The 19,140-nt window shown below is 39.3% G+C and overlaps 1 protein-coding gene across 1 annotated transcript; it reads right to left on the minus strand.

The window, feature by feature from the left end:
• Nucleotides 1-1,870: 1,870 nt before the first annotated feature.
• LOC141471202 (meiosis-specific coiled-coil domain-containing protein MEIOC-like) lies at nucleotides 1,871-18,571 on the minus strand. Its single transcript, XM_074157623.1, has 7 exons — nucleotides 18,446-18,571; nucleotides 10,826-10,992; nucleotides 7,709-7,810; nucleotides 5,345-7,151; nucleotides 3,916-4,050; nucleotides 3,642-3,822; nucleotides 1,871-2,828 (listed from the first exon to the last, which is right to left on the minus strand). Exons 1-7 carry the CDS (start codon nucleotides 18,485-18,487, stop codon nucleotides 2,572-2,574), a joined length of 2,691 nt encoding a protein of 896 aa, XP_074013724.1. The 5' UTR covers nucleotides 18,488-18,571; the 3' UTR covers nucleotides 1,871-2,571.
• Nucleotides 18,572-19,140: the final 569 nt, after the last annotated feature.

Consider the following 19,140-nt stretch of genomic DNA (forward strand, 5'->3'; position numbering starts at 1 on the left):
TACGGGTCTAACGCTGACCATAATCAAATCATTTGAAGAAACGGGCACAAAAATCGTTTTGATATGAAGTCCCAAACGAAACACGATCGCCTTGGTCGCGTTTGTAGGGTGTGACAAGGAAAATCTGATACTAAACACATTTGACCTGTGGCCGCTCTCGGCAGCTTTGGCGCTTGATGCTCGTTAAAGAGCCCCTCGCTGGCCGGTCTAATGGGATGCTGGAACACCATTAACAGCGTACGCTAATTGTGAGCTAGAGTCAAACGCAGCCACGCCGGAACCCTTTTTAAACGCGTCTTTAAACTGCAATTGAAAACAGAAGTGAGCATAGAGCTACTCACCGATTTTGAAAAATGAGACTGTTAAAGGCACATTAACTATAGTAAGAACCGATTAAGACCACATTCCTTCACAATAATTAACAACACACGATCAATACAATAAAATCCCACTACGCCCCACACATTCACCACTAGAAAACAATCCTGCAGGACTACAATTGTTCTGTAAACAGAAAAGCCGATCAAGACTTTCAAATTCCGATTTCCTGTCGACAGGAAAAAGTGTACAGGAAACTGTACTGTAGACTCCACTTTCTAAACCGTGAAGTATAGTTAATTAGCTTCACAAACGTAAATTTAACCTTCTTAAATTAGTTTGTGCAAATAAATTGCACGTGCACACAGAGAAAACACTCACACTAAAATAACTCTCTCCACTACCCGCTTTTTAGGCTAAGGCTGAAAACGTTCTTTTAGGTTGAATTCACTTTCTTTAGGGGGAAAAAGAAAAAGAAAAATCTTGCTGTACTAAGATCTCTATTTCCGTTGAATTGCTTTTAAACTTTACTGAGTGGATTACAACAAGGCTTGTGGAACTTTTGTCTATAACAGTATTTAGCTACCGCCTCATTAGAGTTAACGATGGTATTATTGAGACCACACCTGCTCTAGAAACATCCACGGATCCAAAACTACAGAACTGCATTTGGAACATTTTGCAAGTACATATATATATATATATATGGAAACAATTAGATATTTATCCACAAAATGTCAAATTCAACATCAAACGCTATGGAACATAAAAATCTTCAAACATTGCTCATATCCCCAATGGAATTCACTTTTAAAATAAGAACTTCTCTCCAAAGCCATTCGTTAATACACTGATACTTAAGAACCGTTGTTATTAGCACATGTTAAGAGATCGTGTAACAGTAAGACAGTTGTTAAAGCATTAAAATATTTATAAGTGCCCTAAGAACAAAACTTGAATTACTCATTCTTTTCTAATTCTCACCCCGAACATTCACACCAACACATGATGCTTCTGATTGTCTAAGCCACAGAATGGAGACTAGTTAACAGCAATTAAATATATTAAATTTCCATGCGAAAAATTAATCAGTTAAACAGCTTTGGTAACCTAGTATATAGTTAGCTTTGTGTAAATATTTTGCAAACATCCCTTCCCCCCAAAAAAATCTCTATATACCGTGTATATTTATATAATAATATACATATTTCCTGAGTAAATCGTTAAATCTGATTATTCGGAAGATTTGGCAAAATATTCAACTTTATATTACTAAAATAGAATTTTAAATAAACATTCAATAAACACATTAAAATAAATATGGAATGTTTCTGAAAATTATAGTACCATGAACTTACATTAATAACAAACAATAATTTTTTTTAATTAAGTGCATACTATGTTATATAGTTAATAGTTTTTAACCCACTGAGGAATCAATAAATCTAATTTCTAATCCTGAGTGACAATTTTATATCACCTGTTAACGTGTACTTTAGTGCAGTACTTACTGCAAATCTACAAAATCCTTTTTTTTTTTTTTTTTAATGGAAAATTTTAAACAGACTATGCTATAGAAAAAGCTGGGTTTACACTGGTTTAGCTAGAAACTGAATTGGCAGCAAAATTGCCGAAGCATCTCACACGACCAACATGAAACACTGATTATTGTTGTCCAACTGTTAGCGACAACCCGAATGACCCAACGCTACAGGAGTGTGGATGCTCCCTACAGAGCGATGGGATGCAAACTACTTAGTGATCACTTTGGCACTTAAAAGAACTACATAACGGTGCAAAAACCCCCTGAACAGCTATGAAATACCTTTCAATTGGATTTTTTTTTTTTTAAGTATGCTAAATTGCATCATTAACAACAAAAAAAGGAGAATTAAGTTTAACACCACACTCTGGTTTCTCAGGTCATGGCTTGACTCACAGCTGATACGTAGCTTTGGAGAAGCACACAAGGAAATGCTCAGCTATTGTTTAGTTCCTCTCAATAATAAAATTCTTATGCAGCAGACATTGCAATACCAGCAATATTAAAATTGCATTAACACTATCACAAGATGTGTCTCTCAACACCAGAATCACAGCAGTAGAAGTGCAGCACTGATCAGTAATATTAACCCTTTTTCTCGTGGATAACCTATCAAAAACACCTTCCATGGCACTCAGCAGGGCACTCAGCCCTTCCCTCCCAGTCCTCAGCCTTCTGCCTCCCTTTTGTTATTGTTATATTATTTGCTATTATTCCAGAATCCTCACGGGTTCCTCAGGTTTTTCTTTTTTGCTTCCTTTGTTTTCATGCTCCACGCTGCTTTTTTCTCGTGTGCTTGTGTTCGGAGGACAAAGCTCTTGCAATGCCCTTTCAACAACTTCTTGTTTCACCGGACCGCTGGAAGAGGTTTTTGGCAAAGTCATCTGTAACGCACACCATAAAGCGGTACGAGCCTTTCGTGTGGAAGCAGCCAAATCTCTAATGGCAGCCGCCAGAGCCAGAACATCTGCAACAGAAAAACACGCTACAGGTTAAACAAGCCTGGTAATATTAATATATTTAAAAATTCTGTAAATTTGTTCAATCAAAACTTGAGCACACTAGTACCAAAGTGTGCTCAAGTAATAGTCAATGCTGTGTCCTGGTACTGCACTGGTTGAACTCCATCAGTCATCTTCCTTCTCTTGCAAGTGATGAGGGAAGGAGGGAGGGAAGGAGGGAGGGAAGGAGGGAGGGAAGGAGGGAGGGAAGGAGGGAGGGAAGGAGGGAGGGAAGGAGGGAGGGAAGGAGGGAGGGAAGGAGGGAGGGAAGGAGGGAGGGAAGGAGGGAGGGAAGGAGGGAGGGAAGGAGGGAGGGAAGGAGGGAGGGAAGGAGGGAGGGAAGGAGGGAGGGAAGGAGGGAGGGAAGGAGGGAGGGAAGGAGGGAGGGAAGGAGGGAGGGAAGGAGGGAGGGAAGGAGGGAGGGAAGACTAGCAATACCACTTAAAAAAAAAGATATTCAACTTGTTTAAGAACAAGTACATTTTTACTTTTAGGACAACTGCTCATTGTTATATAGTATCACTGAACAGTTTTTACAGTTCTCTCAGTCAAGAGGAGAACGTTTCAAAGCGTTTAGGAACAGAAAAACAGAAAAGAAAAAAAGATCTCTTAAAGTAATTTAAATCTTTTAAAAAGTGACAGGTTTAGATTTACAAACTCTCTTGGTTGAAGTTGCAATAATTGCTGCATATTTCAAATTTGCGTATTTCAAATGGCACATTTTCCCAATTAAATCTTTGAATAAAGATTTTAAATCTACAGAAACGGAAAGCAGTTACCTTTCTCATTATTATATCGCGGTGCTCCTTGTCTCTGTGGATTAGCAGCATTAATAATCTCATCCTTACGCCTTGCCTGCGTTACGTGAATGGCTTCCATATAGTGTTCCAAGGTAGCGGATATATTCCCATGTACGGGGGTACCACGAAGCCTTTCCATTTTTCCTATTAACATGAGCACCTGCCAGATACATTGAAAAAACCGAAATTGCTAAATCTCCATGAAACAAACAAACGTAAAAGCAAAGAGAAATGCAGGAATTATAGCTCTTACCCTGGCTTGTTCTCGTAACTGGTCGACAATCAAACGATCAACGCGTGATGGGTTAGCGGGAAGTCGGGACACAGGAGTGTTACTGGAGCTAGACATGCGCTTTCCTGGAAAGTTTCTTGCAAGGTCAGCCTCAGTCTGGAAAGGAAATAAACAGCCATTGTCAGTGTTTGAAATTAGTACAATATTTCAATTCATATTTTTGGGGTGGTTTAGAATTTTCAAATACATTAGAAGCGCGTTTCCTACCTTTACTTCTGACTGCCTTTACTGAAAAACGTTCCCAAATCCCTGTCTAAATGTACAACCAGATCCTGTAAAAACAAGTGTACTTCTCCAATTCAGTTCCACCTCAGCGTACAACTCTCAGTGGTGACATTTAGAACCAACGCTGCACGACTTCGTTTTAACCAATCTTGGACACAGACGTAGGCAAAGAATACCCCAGGAATTTAAACTGCATGCCTTTCCCCGCATCTCTCAAATGTTACAAATCATGAATATTAAGAAAAGAAACCAGTGATAACACCAGCATAAGTTGTATCTGAAGCGCATCAGGGTTAAACCAGATTTAAAGTGCTCTCCAGAGATACAGTTTTGCCCGATACCCGTCTCTTTCTCCAATGACCAGGAGTCTCCTCCAGCACGGAAGAAGCAGACGGGTACTCAGTGTACAATTAGGACCATGGATCATTGACAATCTAGTTTGCAAGACCTGGCATGGAGATTTGACTCTTGGTAAAGCATCTCCTACTCCTTTTGAGCGCAGAGCTTTCCTTCCGAGGTGTAAGACCTTTATCAGTAGTGTGACCCCTCCCCCTGACAAGACAGTCTGAGGCAGGAAAGCGACTGTAACAAGAAGAGGATAAATTGAATGTTCCTTTGGGAGAAGTCACACACATTCAAAATACTGTAGGTTTTCCCTACAGCTATGTACAGGGTGCCCAGGATTGACTACTACTAATTTTTTTTTACTAAAATAAATATTTAGTAAAAGAAGAAACAGAAAGAATAAGGGAAAGACCACTACATCACTGATTGTAAAAAAAAAAAAATAATCCAAACAACAAAAACAAAAAACCAAATCACACCAGAAAATTTTCTCTCCTTAAATGATTGAGCAGGGAAAAGGAGAGCCCAGGTTTGTAATACCTGAGTTAAAGATTTAATTGGAGAGAAGGAGTTTGGGACCAGAAATGAGATGCATCTACCCAAACTGTTCAATATGAACATTTAAAGCATTAAGGTGAATAAAACACCAGGACTTTAAAAAACCACCTGTGGCAGTGAGTGCCCTGCTGTATCATCTTATATGGCTGGTGGCTCTAGAGTCGTAACAAAGGCTTACTGAATTAATAACAACTAGCTAATGATCTTTGATTGACCATATATATTGTTTCACACGATCACCAGCTTCAATAGGAAGTTTTACCTTCTTTCTCTCTTTCTCCAAAGCTCTCCACTGCTCGTAACACTCCTCCAGTCGGATATGAAGCTCATTAGCGGGTCCGCTGCGATTTCTTGGAGGTCTGTACTTGTTAAACGGCGTGGGAAAGGCAAAGTACGGCGCAGGGATTTCCCCACAAAACAGGTCGTTGATGAAAGTATTCAAGTGGTTAAAATCATCGTAATGAAAAAGATCAACAAGTTCTGAGAACGGAAAGGGTGATGGAGGAAAATTGAAATTATTTGCTGATGAAAGCAGGTGGTGATTAAATGGAGCAAAGTTGGGATTTTGCTTAAAATCAGACATTAGTGGGAAAGAAGGAAGAAAAGAAGGATTGATGAAGTCTGACACGCTACCACCATTCTGTTCATGTTTTTTTCTGAACATATTGAACTGCTGACGGTTTGGGGTTGTATACCCAAAATGAGGAACCCAATTCTTTCTGCCTCTTCTATCATCTTTATTACTGTTTTCTTGGATTTGCTTTTTTGGAAATCTGTGGTACTTTTCAGAGTCTTCACTTACACCATTCTGCTGCGTAAACCAGTCAGATGAAAAATTAATGGGGAATTTACGGTATTGCCCCTCTTTGTTAGTCAATGACTCATGCTGGGATCGCCCAATGGGTTTTATTTGTTTCTGATTTTCAGAGATAAAATTAGAAACCCCCAAATTATTAGAAATCCCGTTTGATATTTGTAACCTTCCATCTTTCCTTGAAGGGAGGACAGGTAAGATCTGGGAGTAGTAAGAGGACGGTGTAACAGACTGATGGGTGGGAGAACCACCGGACATGGTTGAAACCCCTGAAGACGACTGTGGACTTGTTACCCCTTGCTTTCCATATGTGACATCGGATGCCGGTGTCGGACTCGCAATTTTCCCATCCAGCCACGTACGTCCATGGTATGACGAGTAACTCCCATTTTGCAGAACATTTTTTACAGATAAATCATATTCAGATACTTTCTGAGAGCATTCTTTAGGACTAATATGGATCTTAAACTCATTATTACTAAGAGCATCCCCCAAAGTGAAACTGTGACGACCATTTTGCACGTTGGTTTCCTGTGGTTTTCTGTTTGTCCCTCCAGAAAAATTACTTTCTTTAGGGGGTTGATTGAAAAAATATAGCGATGAGTGAACAGTTGGCTGCAATTTATGAGCAGCTGTAAAGTTTTCATATCTTTTAGAAAACAAGTGGTTGTTCTGGGCCGTTTTATCCCAAGAATCATCAACAGGCTGATTGGAAAGATCTGGGGAATACTTAGTTTGTTCTTGAGCATCACTTTTCAGAGCTTTGCCTCTTGCTTTTTCAGTTCTCCAATAGTCTTTCTGACTGTTAGTGCCTTCTTTCATTCTGTTCTGAGAAGAAAAAGTGCTAAAATTGGAGCAGATTTTTTCATAGTCTCCATTTAACTTCACATGGTCGTAACTGCACAAATGCTGATTATATTCTACATTTTGAAATGAAAACCCTTCTTGGTGAATTGTATTATTATTTTGCAAAGAGGAATTTTCAGGATAACTGTTCTTCAGAATATTATCAGGCTGAGTGCAAGGGCCAGATGGAGAAAGCCAAGACTCTATGAGATGAAGATCTTCCAAACCTCTGTGTAACACCTCCACATCATGAGGCTTCTGCAAGTGTTCCTGATGGCAGTTCTGGGTGCCCAGCAGGTTTGAAAAATCCTTACTTTCAACAGAGTGCTTAGATGAGAGCCCTGAGAAATCCCCGTTGCTTCCAAGATCAGGTGCCCACATTGGTGGAAACAATCTCGAAAGAGAATTCCTACAACAAAGTTAAACAAAGCTCCTGTAAATGATTTAAAGCATTTCTTACATCAAAACAGTTCACATTATCACGGTTATTCCCACCACCACGTTTCCTCATCACATTCTGGGCTAACCGTACACAGTCCTCCTCCAGAATATAAGGATGGAGAAATATTCCTGCTGCAGTTGAGTAAATGCTATGTGAAATCTGGCTGCCAATGCTGTTCTCTAATATTTATAATAGGCATATTCAGAACTGGAGAGCTTATTTGGATTTATTAAATATTTTAGATTTACCAGTATTTAGTCAACTCCCTACTAGTTAAAATGAGATTTCCCCCCTGCCCCAAATGCTGTAGGCTGATGAAAGACTTTAGTAAATTTACATTTCTAACAGTTTGTTGATTTTTACTGACAACTGCAGCAAAGAAAAACACTTCTATATTTCAAGGGGATTTATAAGCCCTTCCTTACCCAACTCTGTGAAATAACTCAAAATGTGTATCATATCTGTGTAACAAAGGATTTAACAAACAAATATGCAATATGTAAGAACTTTCAGAACAAACTTACCAATCTGTGACTGGTTCTGGCTTGCTTGGCTCCTCTAAAATGCTTGACACTAGCCCAAACATATCAGGGCCATTGCCAGAATAAGAAAGATTTATTGGTGCCCTAAAGAAAAAGCCAAAAAAGCCTAGATAAATAAAAGTCTTTTTCTCCTTAACAAAAAAGGTAGAAGGAAAAGTAAAGCATTAAACCTTTATTTTAGCAGCATCTGCTAAATGTTCTGTACTTAATATCTTCCCAGTAAACATATATAGAAATCTCTTCCTGCATTTGTGAATTCTACAGCCTAAATGAAGGAGAACAATTTTCCTAACTTCTTGCTCAACAGAGACTACTCAAGCTGTTATGTGAAGAGGCAGGAGCAGCAAAAGCTTTCCTCTCTTTTCAATCAACTTAAGTACTTTATAGACATTTCTTCAAATCTTGACTGTCTCCTTTATAGGGTAAATAGGATCAATCCTCTCAAAATCTTGAGGATTTATCTACTTCCATAATTCAAGAACTAATGTTTTAATCTCAAAAAACCCTAGCTTAAGATATACTTAAGTTGAACCACCTTTTAATCCCCTTTTAGAAAGGAATTGGTCAAAATTTTATTAAATATTCCTGATGAATACCAAAGGTGTTAAACCATCACTACTCTTACACAAGCCCAAATTTTATCTTTTACTTCAGCTGCAAAATGAGATCTTTACAGAGCAGTCTGTAAAGATCTCACCTAACTCTCACTCAGAAGTTAATTAAAACGTAACACACTCTTAAGAGATTCTTCCCTCTAACATGCATTGTTTTGCATCAATAAATTTCACTTATCATCATCTACTCATTCAGCTGATCTTTTTAGAGTCCCTGAAGACCTCTCAGGCTTCCCTGGTGTCAGCTTATCCAAACAACTCCATCCTCTGCTAATGCTGCCACTTAACGGCTCACACTCATTTTGCCATTTGATTAACAAAGGCTATAAAACCTGGGATAAACTATTGAGGCTGTCACCTTGTTAATCACTTGCCACAGTGAAAATCAGCCACTTAGGCGTTACTGCCTTTTAAGATCTCATCACCTCTATTATTTACACGATGGCCGTTCAGTTTCCTCTGAAAGGAATCTGGTCTACCTGATTTTGATTAGGATATACAGAATTGCAAAGATTCTTCCAAAGTTTTTATGAAAAACTGGAAATCGATCTCTTCTGTGTCTTTATCAGATGATAGTTTATTAGTTTTTAATTATATTTTTTAAAAATGAGACCAATTTACTTCCAGTTTCTGCAACCAACTGGAGATCATAGATGAAATCTTGCATCTACATGATTTTCAGCAAGGGAGAGATCAGACTCAATTTACAATGTGGAATGGAAATTAAAAATAAAATTACTGGCTGTTTTACAACTGCAGACGGGGCAGCAGGAAGCTGAGTGGAAAACAAAAGAAAAAAAAAAATCCAGGCAAGAACAAGCACAGGACAGCAGTGAGTAAAACTGCCCAAACAAATTCTACAGATTAGATGAAGTTGAGATTAAATGTTTAGCTTTTCCTTCTTTTTTTTAACCTTAAGGACTAGCGTATACTTGCAGTCTCAGAATGGGTGTGCAGACGAATTTGCATTAACAGACAAGTACCATTTAGTTGTTTAATTCTTTGAATTGCCTTTTTTTTTTTTTAAAGCTGCCTTGCAATTACCTTAAGGCTGCTTTTAAGAAGAGACTGTGTATTTTAATGAGTGGATTGCCACTCAGAGGTTAAACGTAGCACTTACAGCTAGTACTAAAGCTATATGATTTTTTATTAAAAAAAAAAAAAATTTAAAATAAACACCTCTTGTCACACATCCCAGGGAAGACTAGCAAAAAAAATAAGATAATAGCATTTAGCTTCTTTGCAATGCATGTGTCTTCCTTAACTGTTACCTTTCAGCGTCCTGTGAACCAGTGATCTACCATTTCTCCCCACCTCAAACTTCCTCTCTCTTCTTAGGCGAGTGATAAAAAATGCAATGAGATTGAAATTAGAAATGCTAACAGCATCATCGTCGGTGTCAAAAGCTGCTGTGTCAGGATGTACCAACACACCCCCCCCTCCAGTATTATGTTGCCAGCACTTGGCATTAAGATGGAAAGAAGAGAGTGGGAAGCTTAGTACGAAATCATTGTTTACTTATTTCTACGGGTGAAATAGAAACTATTTTCAATTACTGCACACAAGCTATAAAATTACTAATATGAAGGAGAAAACCAATTATTTCAGTGGGTATCCCCCAGTTTCTAGACTGTGAAATAATCATTCCCTGTTCCTCACAATCTTTGTATCGTTCATGATTTTGTACAAATCATTGCCCCACAGAGCGGGCATATCAAAACCCAAGAGGAGTTTTATTTACTTGGAAGCTTTCACACCCCTGTCCAGCCTCGTTGCCCTTCTCTGTACCTTTAATAATTTTACTGCATTATTAAGACTGGATGATCAGAAATGCCTGCAATAGTCAAGACTTGAGCAGAGTGGATTTCTCCAGGGGAATAAAAATGTTTCATGATTCAAGCAAAAATACCTTTCGCATTCATTCAGCATCCAAAACCGCATATTTTTTTTTTTTTAATATAAAATCGAACTTGAGTGCATTGTATCAAGGGCACAACAAGACCGTAGGCTGGCATATTTTCAAGAGTAGTTGCACGCACGTTTATGCTTTCAGCGGCAGAGGTACCACTTACGCTCGACCTGTGTCTAACGCTCTCTGCATTGTTCATGTTCCAGGAAATATTCTACATTATCAAGCAGGGCCATTATGAGCTACGGTACTGAGAGATGGGAGGCACAGAAGGAAAGTGGCTTTTTTCTTTACGCCTTCAATTACAAATAGCAGTTTCCCATTTCCTTCCCTAACAGAAGTATTCTTTCCAAATTTTAAAATGTTTTTACGCGTAAACACACACATCTATATACACACAGACCCTCTACCTTTTCTTCACAACCTCTATAATAACTATTATACAGCAAAAAAAATTGAGTTTCTAGTTATCCCATAAAGGCTTCCTAAAGAGATCCGGAATCCCACTTGTTCTACTCCATCACAATTTCAGTGTTTCAGAACAGCACCGTAAGCTTAGACCAAGAATGCTCGTACCGTTTCTTTGTGCAGTCTTGAAAAGAAGTTTTTGAACCAATATCCTCTCCACACGCCGCCCAGTCACTAAACAGACGGGAAGATTCTAGCGGAGGCGGCGTACTAGTAATGGCTCCTAGCAATGGGGAAAATAATTGAGTGTCCATTTTTTGTTTCTTGCTATTTACCTATGTCGAAAAGAGAAGGAAACATATTTAACATTAAATGTAAATAAGCAGTAAAGGCAATAAAGCAAATCCTTCCTTTTATATCTTGAGCTAAATAGTTTTTCAAGAAAATCAAAGGTAACTGTGACAAAAGGATACAGACTAATACTTGTTCTCTTTTCTGCTTTAAAGCAGTCCAAATCTGACATATGTATGCATCACCTAAAAGTAAATAAGTAAACAACAAATATTACTTACTATACAATAATAGGAATTCTCTACACATTGTAGATGTTTGTGTGTCACGTTCACAAGCTCAGAATCTTCTAGTATATATGACTGGAAATGCACATGTCACAGGCATACACATCCCTTCTGAGAAAACAAAGGGAAGAGCGATTATCCCTGCTATATCCCTGAAAACCCAAAATATTCCACCAAAGAGCCCACGGTAAGCAGGGAGGGAGATTTGTAAACTTCACAGACAAAATCAGAGTAAAAAATAATCAATCTGTCTTTAAGTACTGGTCCAAATAGACTATTATAGATAAATTATTTACTCAAAGAATAAATAATAGGAGATCTACGAAACATGGGGAACTGTACCTCATGAGGTATCTCAACTAGGAATTGCCACAACAGAATCTGTGATTGATAAAGGTTTATGTAGAACACATCAGAAACCTGCTCTGAGTTGGAATGGACCTCTGGGGTCATCTAGCCTGATGTCCTGCTCAGAGCAGACCCAGTTAGATCAGGCTGCTCAGAAAGTTGCCCAGATGAGTTTTGAGATCACACCACTTCCTCCCTGGGAAAATTTTTCTAATATTTAACTGCTTTCCTGGTTTAAAAGGGGAAAAAAAAAAAAAAAAATCTTGAAAATAGTCTGGACCTCCCTTCTCTGTAACCTCCCATAAGGCAGCTGCACACAACCATAGGACTAACTCCAGTACTCTTCTTGTACTGGGGAGCCCCAAACTGGACACAGTATGCAGTTGTGGTCTTACAAGGGTGGTAGAACAGAGAGGATCGTAACAGCGCTCACCCTTCTGGCTACGCTAACCCAGCCCAGCATAGGGGTGTCCTTCTCCACTGCAAGGCCACACTGCTGATTAACGTCCAACTTGATCATCAGGACCCTGATCTTCATTGATTAACTTTTCCAAGTTTTGACTCCAGGAGTAAAACCCCAAGCTTTCTTAAAACAAAAGCCTTTTATGATAGAGAACTGAACTACTTGCTCTTTAGTTCTCATAAGCAAAGACATTCAGTCAAGATCGAGTACTTGTGGTTCTGAAAATAACATTTCGGACACTCAAAAAAAAAACCCCAAAGCCACCAGAACCCAGAAAACCCAAAAACAGCAAAAAAAAAAAAAACAACAACAACAAAAAAATCCAAACCCCTAGATGTATCAGTAGCTGCAAGACGCTATGGGATTGGATACAGACTGGACCTGACTGTAGCAGCCTGCCCTGTACTTTACCCTTTCCTGAGGAGGCCAGTAACTAACAAAATTGTCCTAAGGAGAACATTCAGCAGCATCTGTTCCCACCCAATTCTCAAAGCATTTCTTAGTGAACTGCAGTTCTTATAAGCACAAAGAAAAACACCACTACAGCAGTTTAAAGGAATCTATTGAGGGGATTTCCTATTTCAAGGTGCATTTCATTGCAGATGTTGCCTTTCAGTTTCTTTGAGTAATTCAACTCATCTTCCTGAAACAACTTCTGAATTTGCTCTGTGTTCTTAGCAAAAAAAAAAAAAAAAAGGTCAGTAGGCCAACTTGAAAAATAAACTTCTTTTTTTGGCAGGGGAAAAAAAAAAGAAATAAAATAATCTCTTCCTTACAAATACTAATATATTTCATCTTCAGCCCTCAAAGAGCACATTAACTTGCCACCACATTGCAATATGTGGATATATAATATATATGGACATTATTAATGTCCATATATATTATATTAATATTATATATTATTATATTAATATTAATGTCCATATATATACAGACAGCAATGCCTGGCAGAACAGAAAGAAATTGCAGATTGAAGGACTGGAAGTTCCTATATATCTACAGATAACTTAAGACCACTTCTGAGGCCAAGAGACAACCTGGAGGTCATCTGACGATCCCCAGCTTCACTTGGATGTGTTGGTCACAAAGGTTTTCAACAAAAACAGCAGGTTAAAAAGAGTTGATGTTGTGCACGTCACTCTTCTAGTAAAGCCCTCCCACAAAGCAGGTTTGTCCGTCTTTCCAAGTCTCCTATTACAGACAGACACACAGAAGGGCACACCAGGACGTTAACGAAGAGGGATTTGCAGAGCTGCTGCTGGCAGATGTCCTGCGTGTAGGACCTGGTGGCAGGAAGAGTTCTCGACATACTGCAGAAAAAAGCGTAGTTAGCTTACTTTAAGACCCTAACACACTGAACTCTGGGTACCTGGCTGCTGAGGATGGAGAACAAGAATGTTTTTAGAACTACGAAGATAAAATTAACTTCTGTCCTGTTGTTTGCAGTAAATACAGGAATAGGTACAACAAGCCAGCTAAAAAAAAAGCTCCTTCATCAGATGGTCAAACCAGCTTTGGAGCCAACAAATGAAACCACTTGCTAGATCATAGAATGGTTTGGGTTGGAAGGGACCTTAAAGATCATCTTGTTCCAAATAAATCTTTGTCAAATAACCGCAGAAAGATCTCAACCGTGTACTTATTAAATTCCTGAAAAGGCTAAAAAACACAACATAAAAGGAAGAAATGATGCTACAGTGATTCCAACCCAAAGTAGCTAACCCATTTCTGATAGTCACTTTTGACAGGTTTCCTATAGCGTTTCCATCACCATACTTAAAAATATTTAAACTGATCTCCTAAACTCTCGTTTTATTGCTTCCAAGAGAAAAATCGCATTGTCACTAGGAACCGTATTGCCAGCTGTGAGACTGGTGCTTCCTGTTGGAGAAATACCTCTGAAGCTCTAAACAAGCCAATAAAACCCAGAGGGTAAAAGTGAAATTTACTCTGTCTGAATACACCCTTATACATTTGGTCTGGGTAACGTCACATTAAAAGTTTTTTAGAGCTAGAGCTTTTTAAAAGTTACTTATATCTAAATAAACTAAAAGAACAAAACTTCAATATCGATCGTTTCACTATCTCATGCCTCATCCTTTTAAAAGGGAAAACACTAAGTTAATTTCATTTTTCTCTCTCCCCTCTTTTCTCAAAAGTAGAACAGTAAAATTTTGCTTACTACAAATCCTCAGCTGGAATTTGGGTTAGTGAAAGCTGTCACAGACTCAGAAAATCTCCCTTCCTGGGTCTTGTCTGAAAAGGTAGTAAAGAAATATTACCTGGTCAAGTGTGCTCCTTCCACGAGCAGGAAAGAACAACCCTTTAAGGAATTTTTTGAATTTAAAAAAAAAAAAAGTTTACACTGAGGGCTTATCACTTGTTATAAACTTGTCTTACACACCCAAACAAATCCCTATTAAATAACAGAATTAGAGTTACTATAACCCTGTAGAGGCGCGATGCATATTCTGTAACATTCCATACAAACACACTATCAATATCTGTATGATTAAGTAAGAGATAACAACAACTAAGTGGCACGACAGCGCTCGTGTGATACAAGTAAACGCTTCCCCTGCAGAAGAGGGGGAGAGGGATACCCAAATTATCTGCTACAAATGATTCCTGACCCCCACACAAGTATCCCTTAGGAAAGCAGTAGCCGACCAAGGCCAGAATTTTAGCAACAATTTAGCAGCATCAACAAGCACATGCCAATGCCCGGGCCCTGCTCTTGTTTAGCTCACCAGGAAGCAACACACAGAGATAAGTTATGCTCCTTGGCTGGAGTATAAAATACTTCTGCATCGATTAAAAATAGGATCTGTAACTAATGGATTTGTCTTTTATTTTCAGAGCCATTAATCACCGCTAATGCGAGTTGTGCAGGACAATGTGACTAAAGATCAGTAGAGGAGGTACTTTATGTACCCTAGATACAGCCTCGTCACTCAGCACTTCCAAAACAACGGAGTCTGTCGTTCCACCTAGTTAAACAGAATTTAAAAAAAAAATAAAAAAATAAAAATGAGACGCTCTTCTCTGTGCTCTTCATATGAACTACTAACAAGTTACAGTAAAAAAGAAAAAGGAATAAAACAGTGTCTTGTCTCTTACAGTCTGCTTTAGTTTCAAAATTCTTCACTGAATTTCAGATAGTCATAACCTCCATAACTGGCCTTGCAAAGAAAGGGCTGCCTGCAGAGGCACGGACGTGTTTCCCTCAGAGCTCCAACCTTAAAAATCAATGAATGAAATGCTGTCTCTCCAAAAAAAAAAAAAAAAAAAAAAAAATCAAATTACAGACCCTACAGTCTTCAGTAGGGCTTTTACTTTATTCTTTCCACCCTGCAAATTATGGGAAAGTCGCTGCTCTTAATGAATTACCTCTCAAAACAACACAAAACTTACCACTTCTAAAACCTAGATACGTTATCTCGATTTTTCTTTTCTTTCAAAGCATACAAAGACACAGCTTCTGTTTTGTCCTGTAAAATGGAAGTGTGCATGTACTAAACTCTCTCCCTGCGTACAAAACTGAACACACTTTTTTCCAAGACATCTAACACTGTTATTAAGTCACATCTTATCTTCAAATGCACGCTGAAGGCTTTTAACTTCTGCAAGAAGCTCATCAAAACGGAGGAGTAAGCAAATTGAAGCATTTACCAAAAAACTTCACTATTTCCAAAAGTTTCAAGCAGTCCTTTGTATTTAGAAGCTCTCCCAAAGTTTATTTTGAGGAGAAATATATGAGTAGAACTTCATCAGTATAATGCTCACGTTTCAACTATAAATACACACCAAACTAGATAGTAACAAAGCTATTAGGCACTGATATTGTTATGGGATCTGTGACATGAGTCCTGTGCTCCAGTACACACCGACTCGCTTTTTGCTACCCAGCTCCTTTGTGCTTCTGCTTCCTCCAGGCCGTGTGCTAAGGATTTGCTGTCGTTACGTTGACGGTTTCACCGCTCCAGCAGCAAGGGAAAAGACCTCAAGGAAGGCTTTTCCTCCCGGTTCCCCAGCGAAATGCCAAGCCAGCACAACTGCCAGGCAACACGGAGGCAGATGATATCTACAGATCATAGAAAAGGGCTTGATAAACAGTAAATTTTAATGGGAACAGAGAATCCTGCATGGCAAAGATCTCAGAACAGCCTAGGTTGGAAGGGACCTGGAGAAGAGGAGGCTCCGGGGAGACCTTATAGCAGCTTTCCAGTCCCTAAAGGGGCAACAGGAGAGATGGGGAGGGACTCTTGATCAGGGAGGGGAGCGACAGGACAAGGAGTAATGGTTTTAAACTGAAAGAGGGGAGATTTAGATTAGGTATTAGGAAGAAATTCTTTACTGTGAGGGTGGTGAGACACTGGAACAGATTGCCCAGAGAAGCTGTGGATGCCCCATCCCTGGAGGGGTTCAAGGCCAGGCTGGATGGGGCTTTGAGCAACCTGGTCTGGTGGGAGGTGTCCCTGCCCAGGGCAGAGGGGATGGAACTCTATGATCTTCAAGATCCCTTCCAACTCTAACCATTCGCTGATTCTCTGACCTTTGAATGCACAGAAGTGCCAGTGTGCCCTCACTGTGCTTTCAGACACAGATACGAGACACATTTTCCACAGGGAGAAGTTTCTGTCCCACCACCACAGCTTGAGATGGGCAGCTGGGAGAGAGAGATCTGTGACCTGAAAATCCTCTGTCCGAAGATTTAACAGCGCTGTGATTACAGCAGAAGACTCAAATATTATTTCTCATTACTGGAAATGTTTTGATTCTTGTGCTGTCCAGCTAAGTGCTGGAAACAGTTCCAGCCTGTCACCATCTATTTTGAGATGGTAATAACTACTGACAGAGCAGTGAAGGCCCCTCAAGCAGACTGGGAGGAGTTTTAGGGACTTTCATGAAGATCATTACATTCTGGCAATTGTAAGAAACGTTTGCAGTGATGTCATGTGTATCTGGGGTACCCTGCTGAGCCACAGCATTAGAGGGGACAGGCTAGAAAACCTCAGTAGGGCTTCACTGTCTTCCTGTTTGGAGGTTTAGAACAGTCTACAGCTTGTATCAGACTACCAATTTTCTGAAAAGATATAAGCTAAAAAATGATGTAATCAGAGCTAAATATCTTCATTATATAATCAGAAGAAAATATTGACATGAAGTCCTGTCTGACAAAGTTCTTGATTTGCCAAAAAGCATTTAAACTAAATTAGGTATCAGCCTAGGTCAGTTATCCTAAAACTGCAGGAATTCACTGGTACAGAGCATTGCTCGCAGAGGCTTTTTATAAACATCTATCATAAGGACAGTAAATGACAGCACCGCACAGTGTTATTACTTCTATACAGAGTGTATTCTTCTCCGATTTCTTGGCAGGATAAATATTTCCTGTTTATTTCTTGGTTTTCTTCGCAAGATAAAGCAAACATAAGAAAAAGTATTGTTTTTTGACTTAAGACTTCTAATAGCTAATATCTACAGCCATCTATAGCACACTGAAACAGGTTAACCCATTCTGCTATGGATTCTCTGAAATTAGTGGGTAAAAAAAAAAAATAAATCAGAATTCTATAAAATGTCATCTTAGGTTACCTGGGAAGCTAACCAGCAGAAGTAAACAGATGACAGGGATATGTCAAAAACCAAAACCAGGGGAGAAAAATAGGTCACTTATTCAGATATCTCTTAATATCAGGGACAAAACCATAAGAATGGCAGATTACTGCAGACTTCCTTCTAAATCCCAATTTCATATAATCAAAAAGGCTTGTTGTAGCAGCAAAGGGAAAGGTTTCTTTTCAGCAGTCAAAAAACCAAGAATATTTGTTTTTTTCTGAGAAAAAGGAATCAAGTCTGTCAGACTTCTCATAGACAGTTGGGTCAAAATCATATTAAAAAGAACCACTTTAGGTGGGGCGGGGGGGAAGAAGGGAGGGAAGAAGTACATTTATGAGATGCTTGTTCAATATATGGGATCTATAGCCCAGTTACCATTAAGAACACTCGTGGGCTACTGGGCCATTTCTTTTGTTTTAAACACAAGCATCTAAACACATTCATTTAATAAGATGAAAAGATTTTGGGGTTTTGTCCATGGTAACTTCCAGCAGTTGTGCTTCACAAGACTTTGTGGTAAATCTCACAAATGCCCTTGACAAGAGGCAGTCAAAGCCAGACTGAATGAGGAACTGCTGCCTTCCATGAATAGAGGGTTACTGACCTGGACTGACACAAAATAATAGTGGAAGCTGTTCCACCTGTAATGTAGCAGTCTCTTCGGGTGCTGAGGGCGTTTGGTTATGTGGTTATTCAATACATTCAGTTAGAAAAAACAACATATCATACAAGTATTTATTGCTGTTTACCTACACAAGTTCTTTTTGGACTCACCTGTGACTTGTAATGACCAGGGGCGGCACTTTGTTTGACCATGTCCTTGTTATCAGTGTACAAGTTCTCCTCTCTGAAGTATGCAGCATTGCCGTGCAAGCAGAAATTTAGATTCCTAAGGACAGACTTAGCCTATTTAAAAGCAATTAAAAGAAAAAAAAGAAAAAAAAAAAAGCAAAGATTACCAGGTCTTTCAAAGTTGTAGTTCTTATGCATGAAACTCATTTCTAGCTACCCCTCATTGCTCCTCCCACCATCTCTCCACGTCACACCACCCACAACTCCTCCAGTACCACCTACGTCTCACACATTCGCAGAACAACGGCAACGTTGCTTTACTGCTGCGAGATGCCACATGACAGAACAGCTCAGCAGATACGAGAGCTGCTGACCACGGGTCACATGGAGTCCCAGAATGGGTAAGGCAGCTGCACTGTGCTGCACCTAGGATCAGGCAGACAGAGGCAGCTGCCTCTCTGAAAAACTCCTCTCTCAGCTTTATCCTGTCACATAGATACATCCCACAGGTCCACACCTACCACACCAGTACTTAAGCTCACCCCATGATCCTGCTGATCCTGATCCTGCTCACCACGGAACTGAACGTCCATCCCCATCGCATAACAGGACAAACAATCCCCAAATACCTGGGACTGCACCCATTTAAGGGCTCTGCTCCATCTTCAGACTCATAG

This window comes from Numenius arquata, chromosome 12, assembly GCF_964106895.1.
Source record: "Numenius arquata chromosome 12, bNumArq3.hap1.1, whole genome shotgun sequence".
In the NCBI taxonomy this organism is placed as follows: Eukaryota; Metazoa; Chordata; class Aves; order Charadriiformes; family Scolopacidae; genus Numenius; species Numenius arquata.

Bases quoted from the DNA above. Each gene is read 5' to 3' on its own strand.
- LOC141471202 (XM_074157623.1), bottom strand. From the start codon at position 18,487: ATGGTCAAACAAAGTGCCGCCCCTGGTCATTACAAGTCACAG. The intron at 7,152-7,708 runs GTAAGTTTGTTC...ACTTTGTTGTAG, and splicing joins CCAGAACCAGTCACAGATTG to GAATTCTCTTTCGAGATTGT. The intron at 2,829-3,641 runs GTAACTGCTTTC...TTTCTGTTGCAG, and splicing joins GCGATATAATAATGAGAAAG to ATGTTCTGGCTCTGGCGGCT.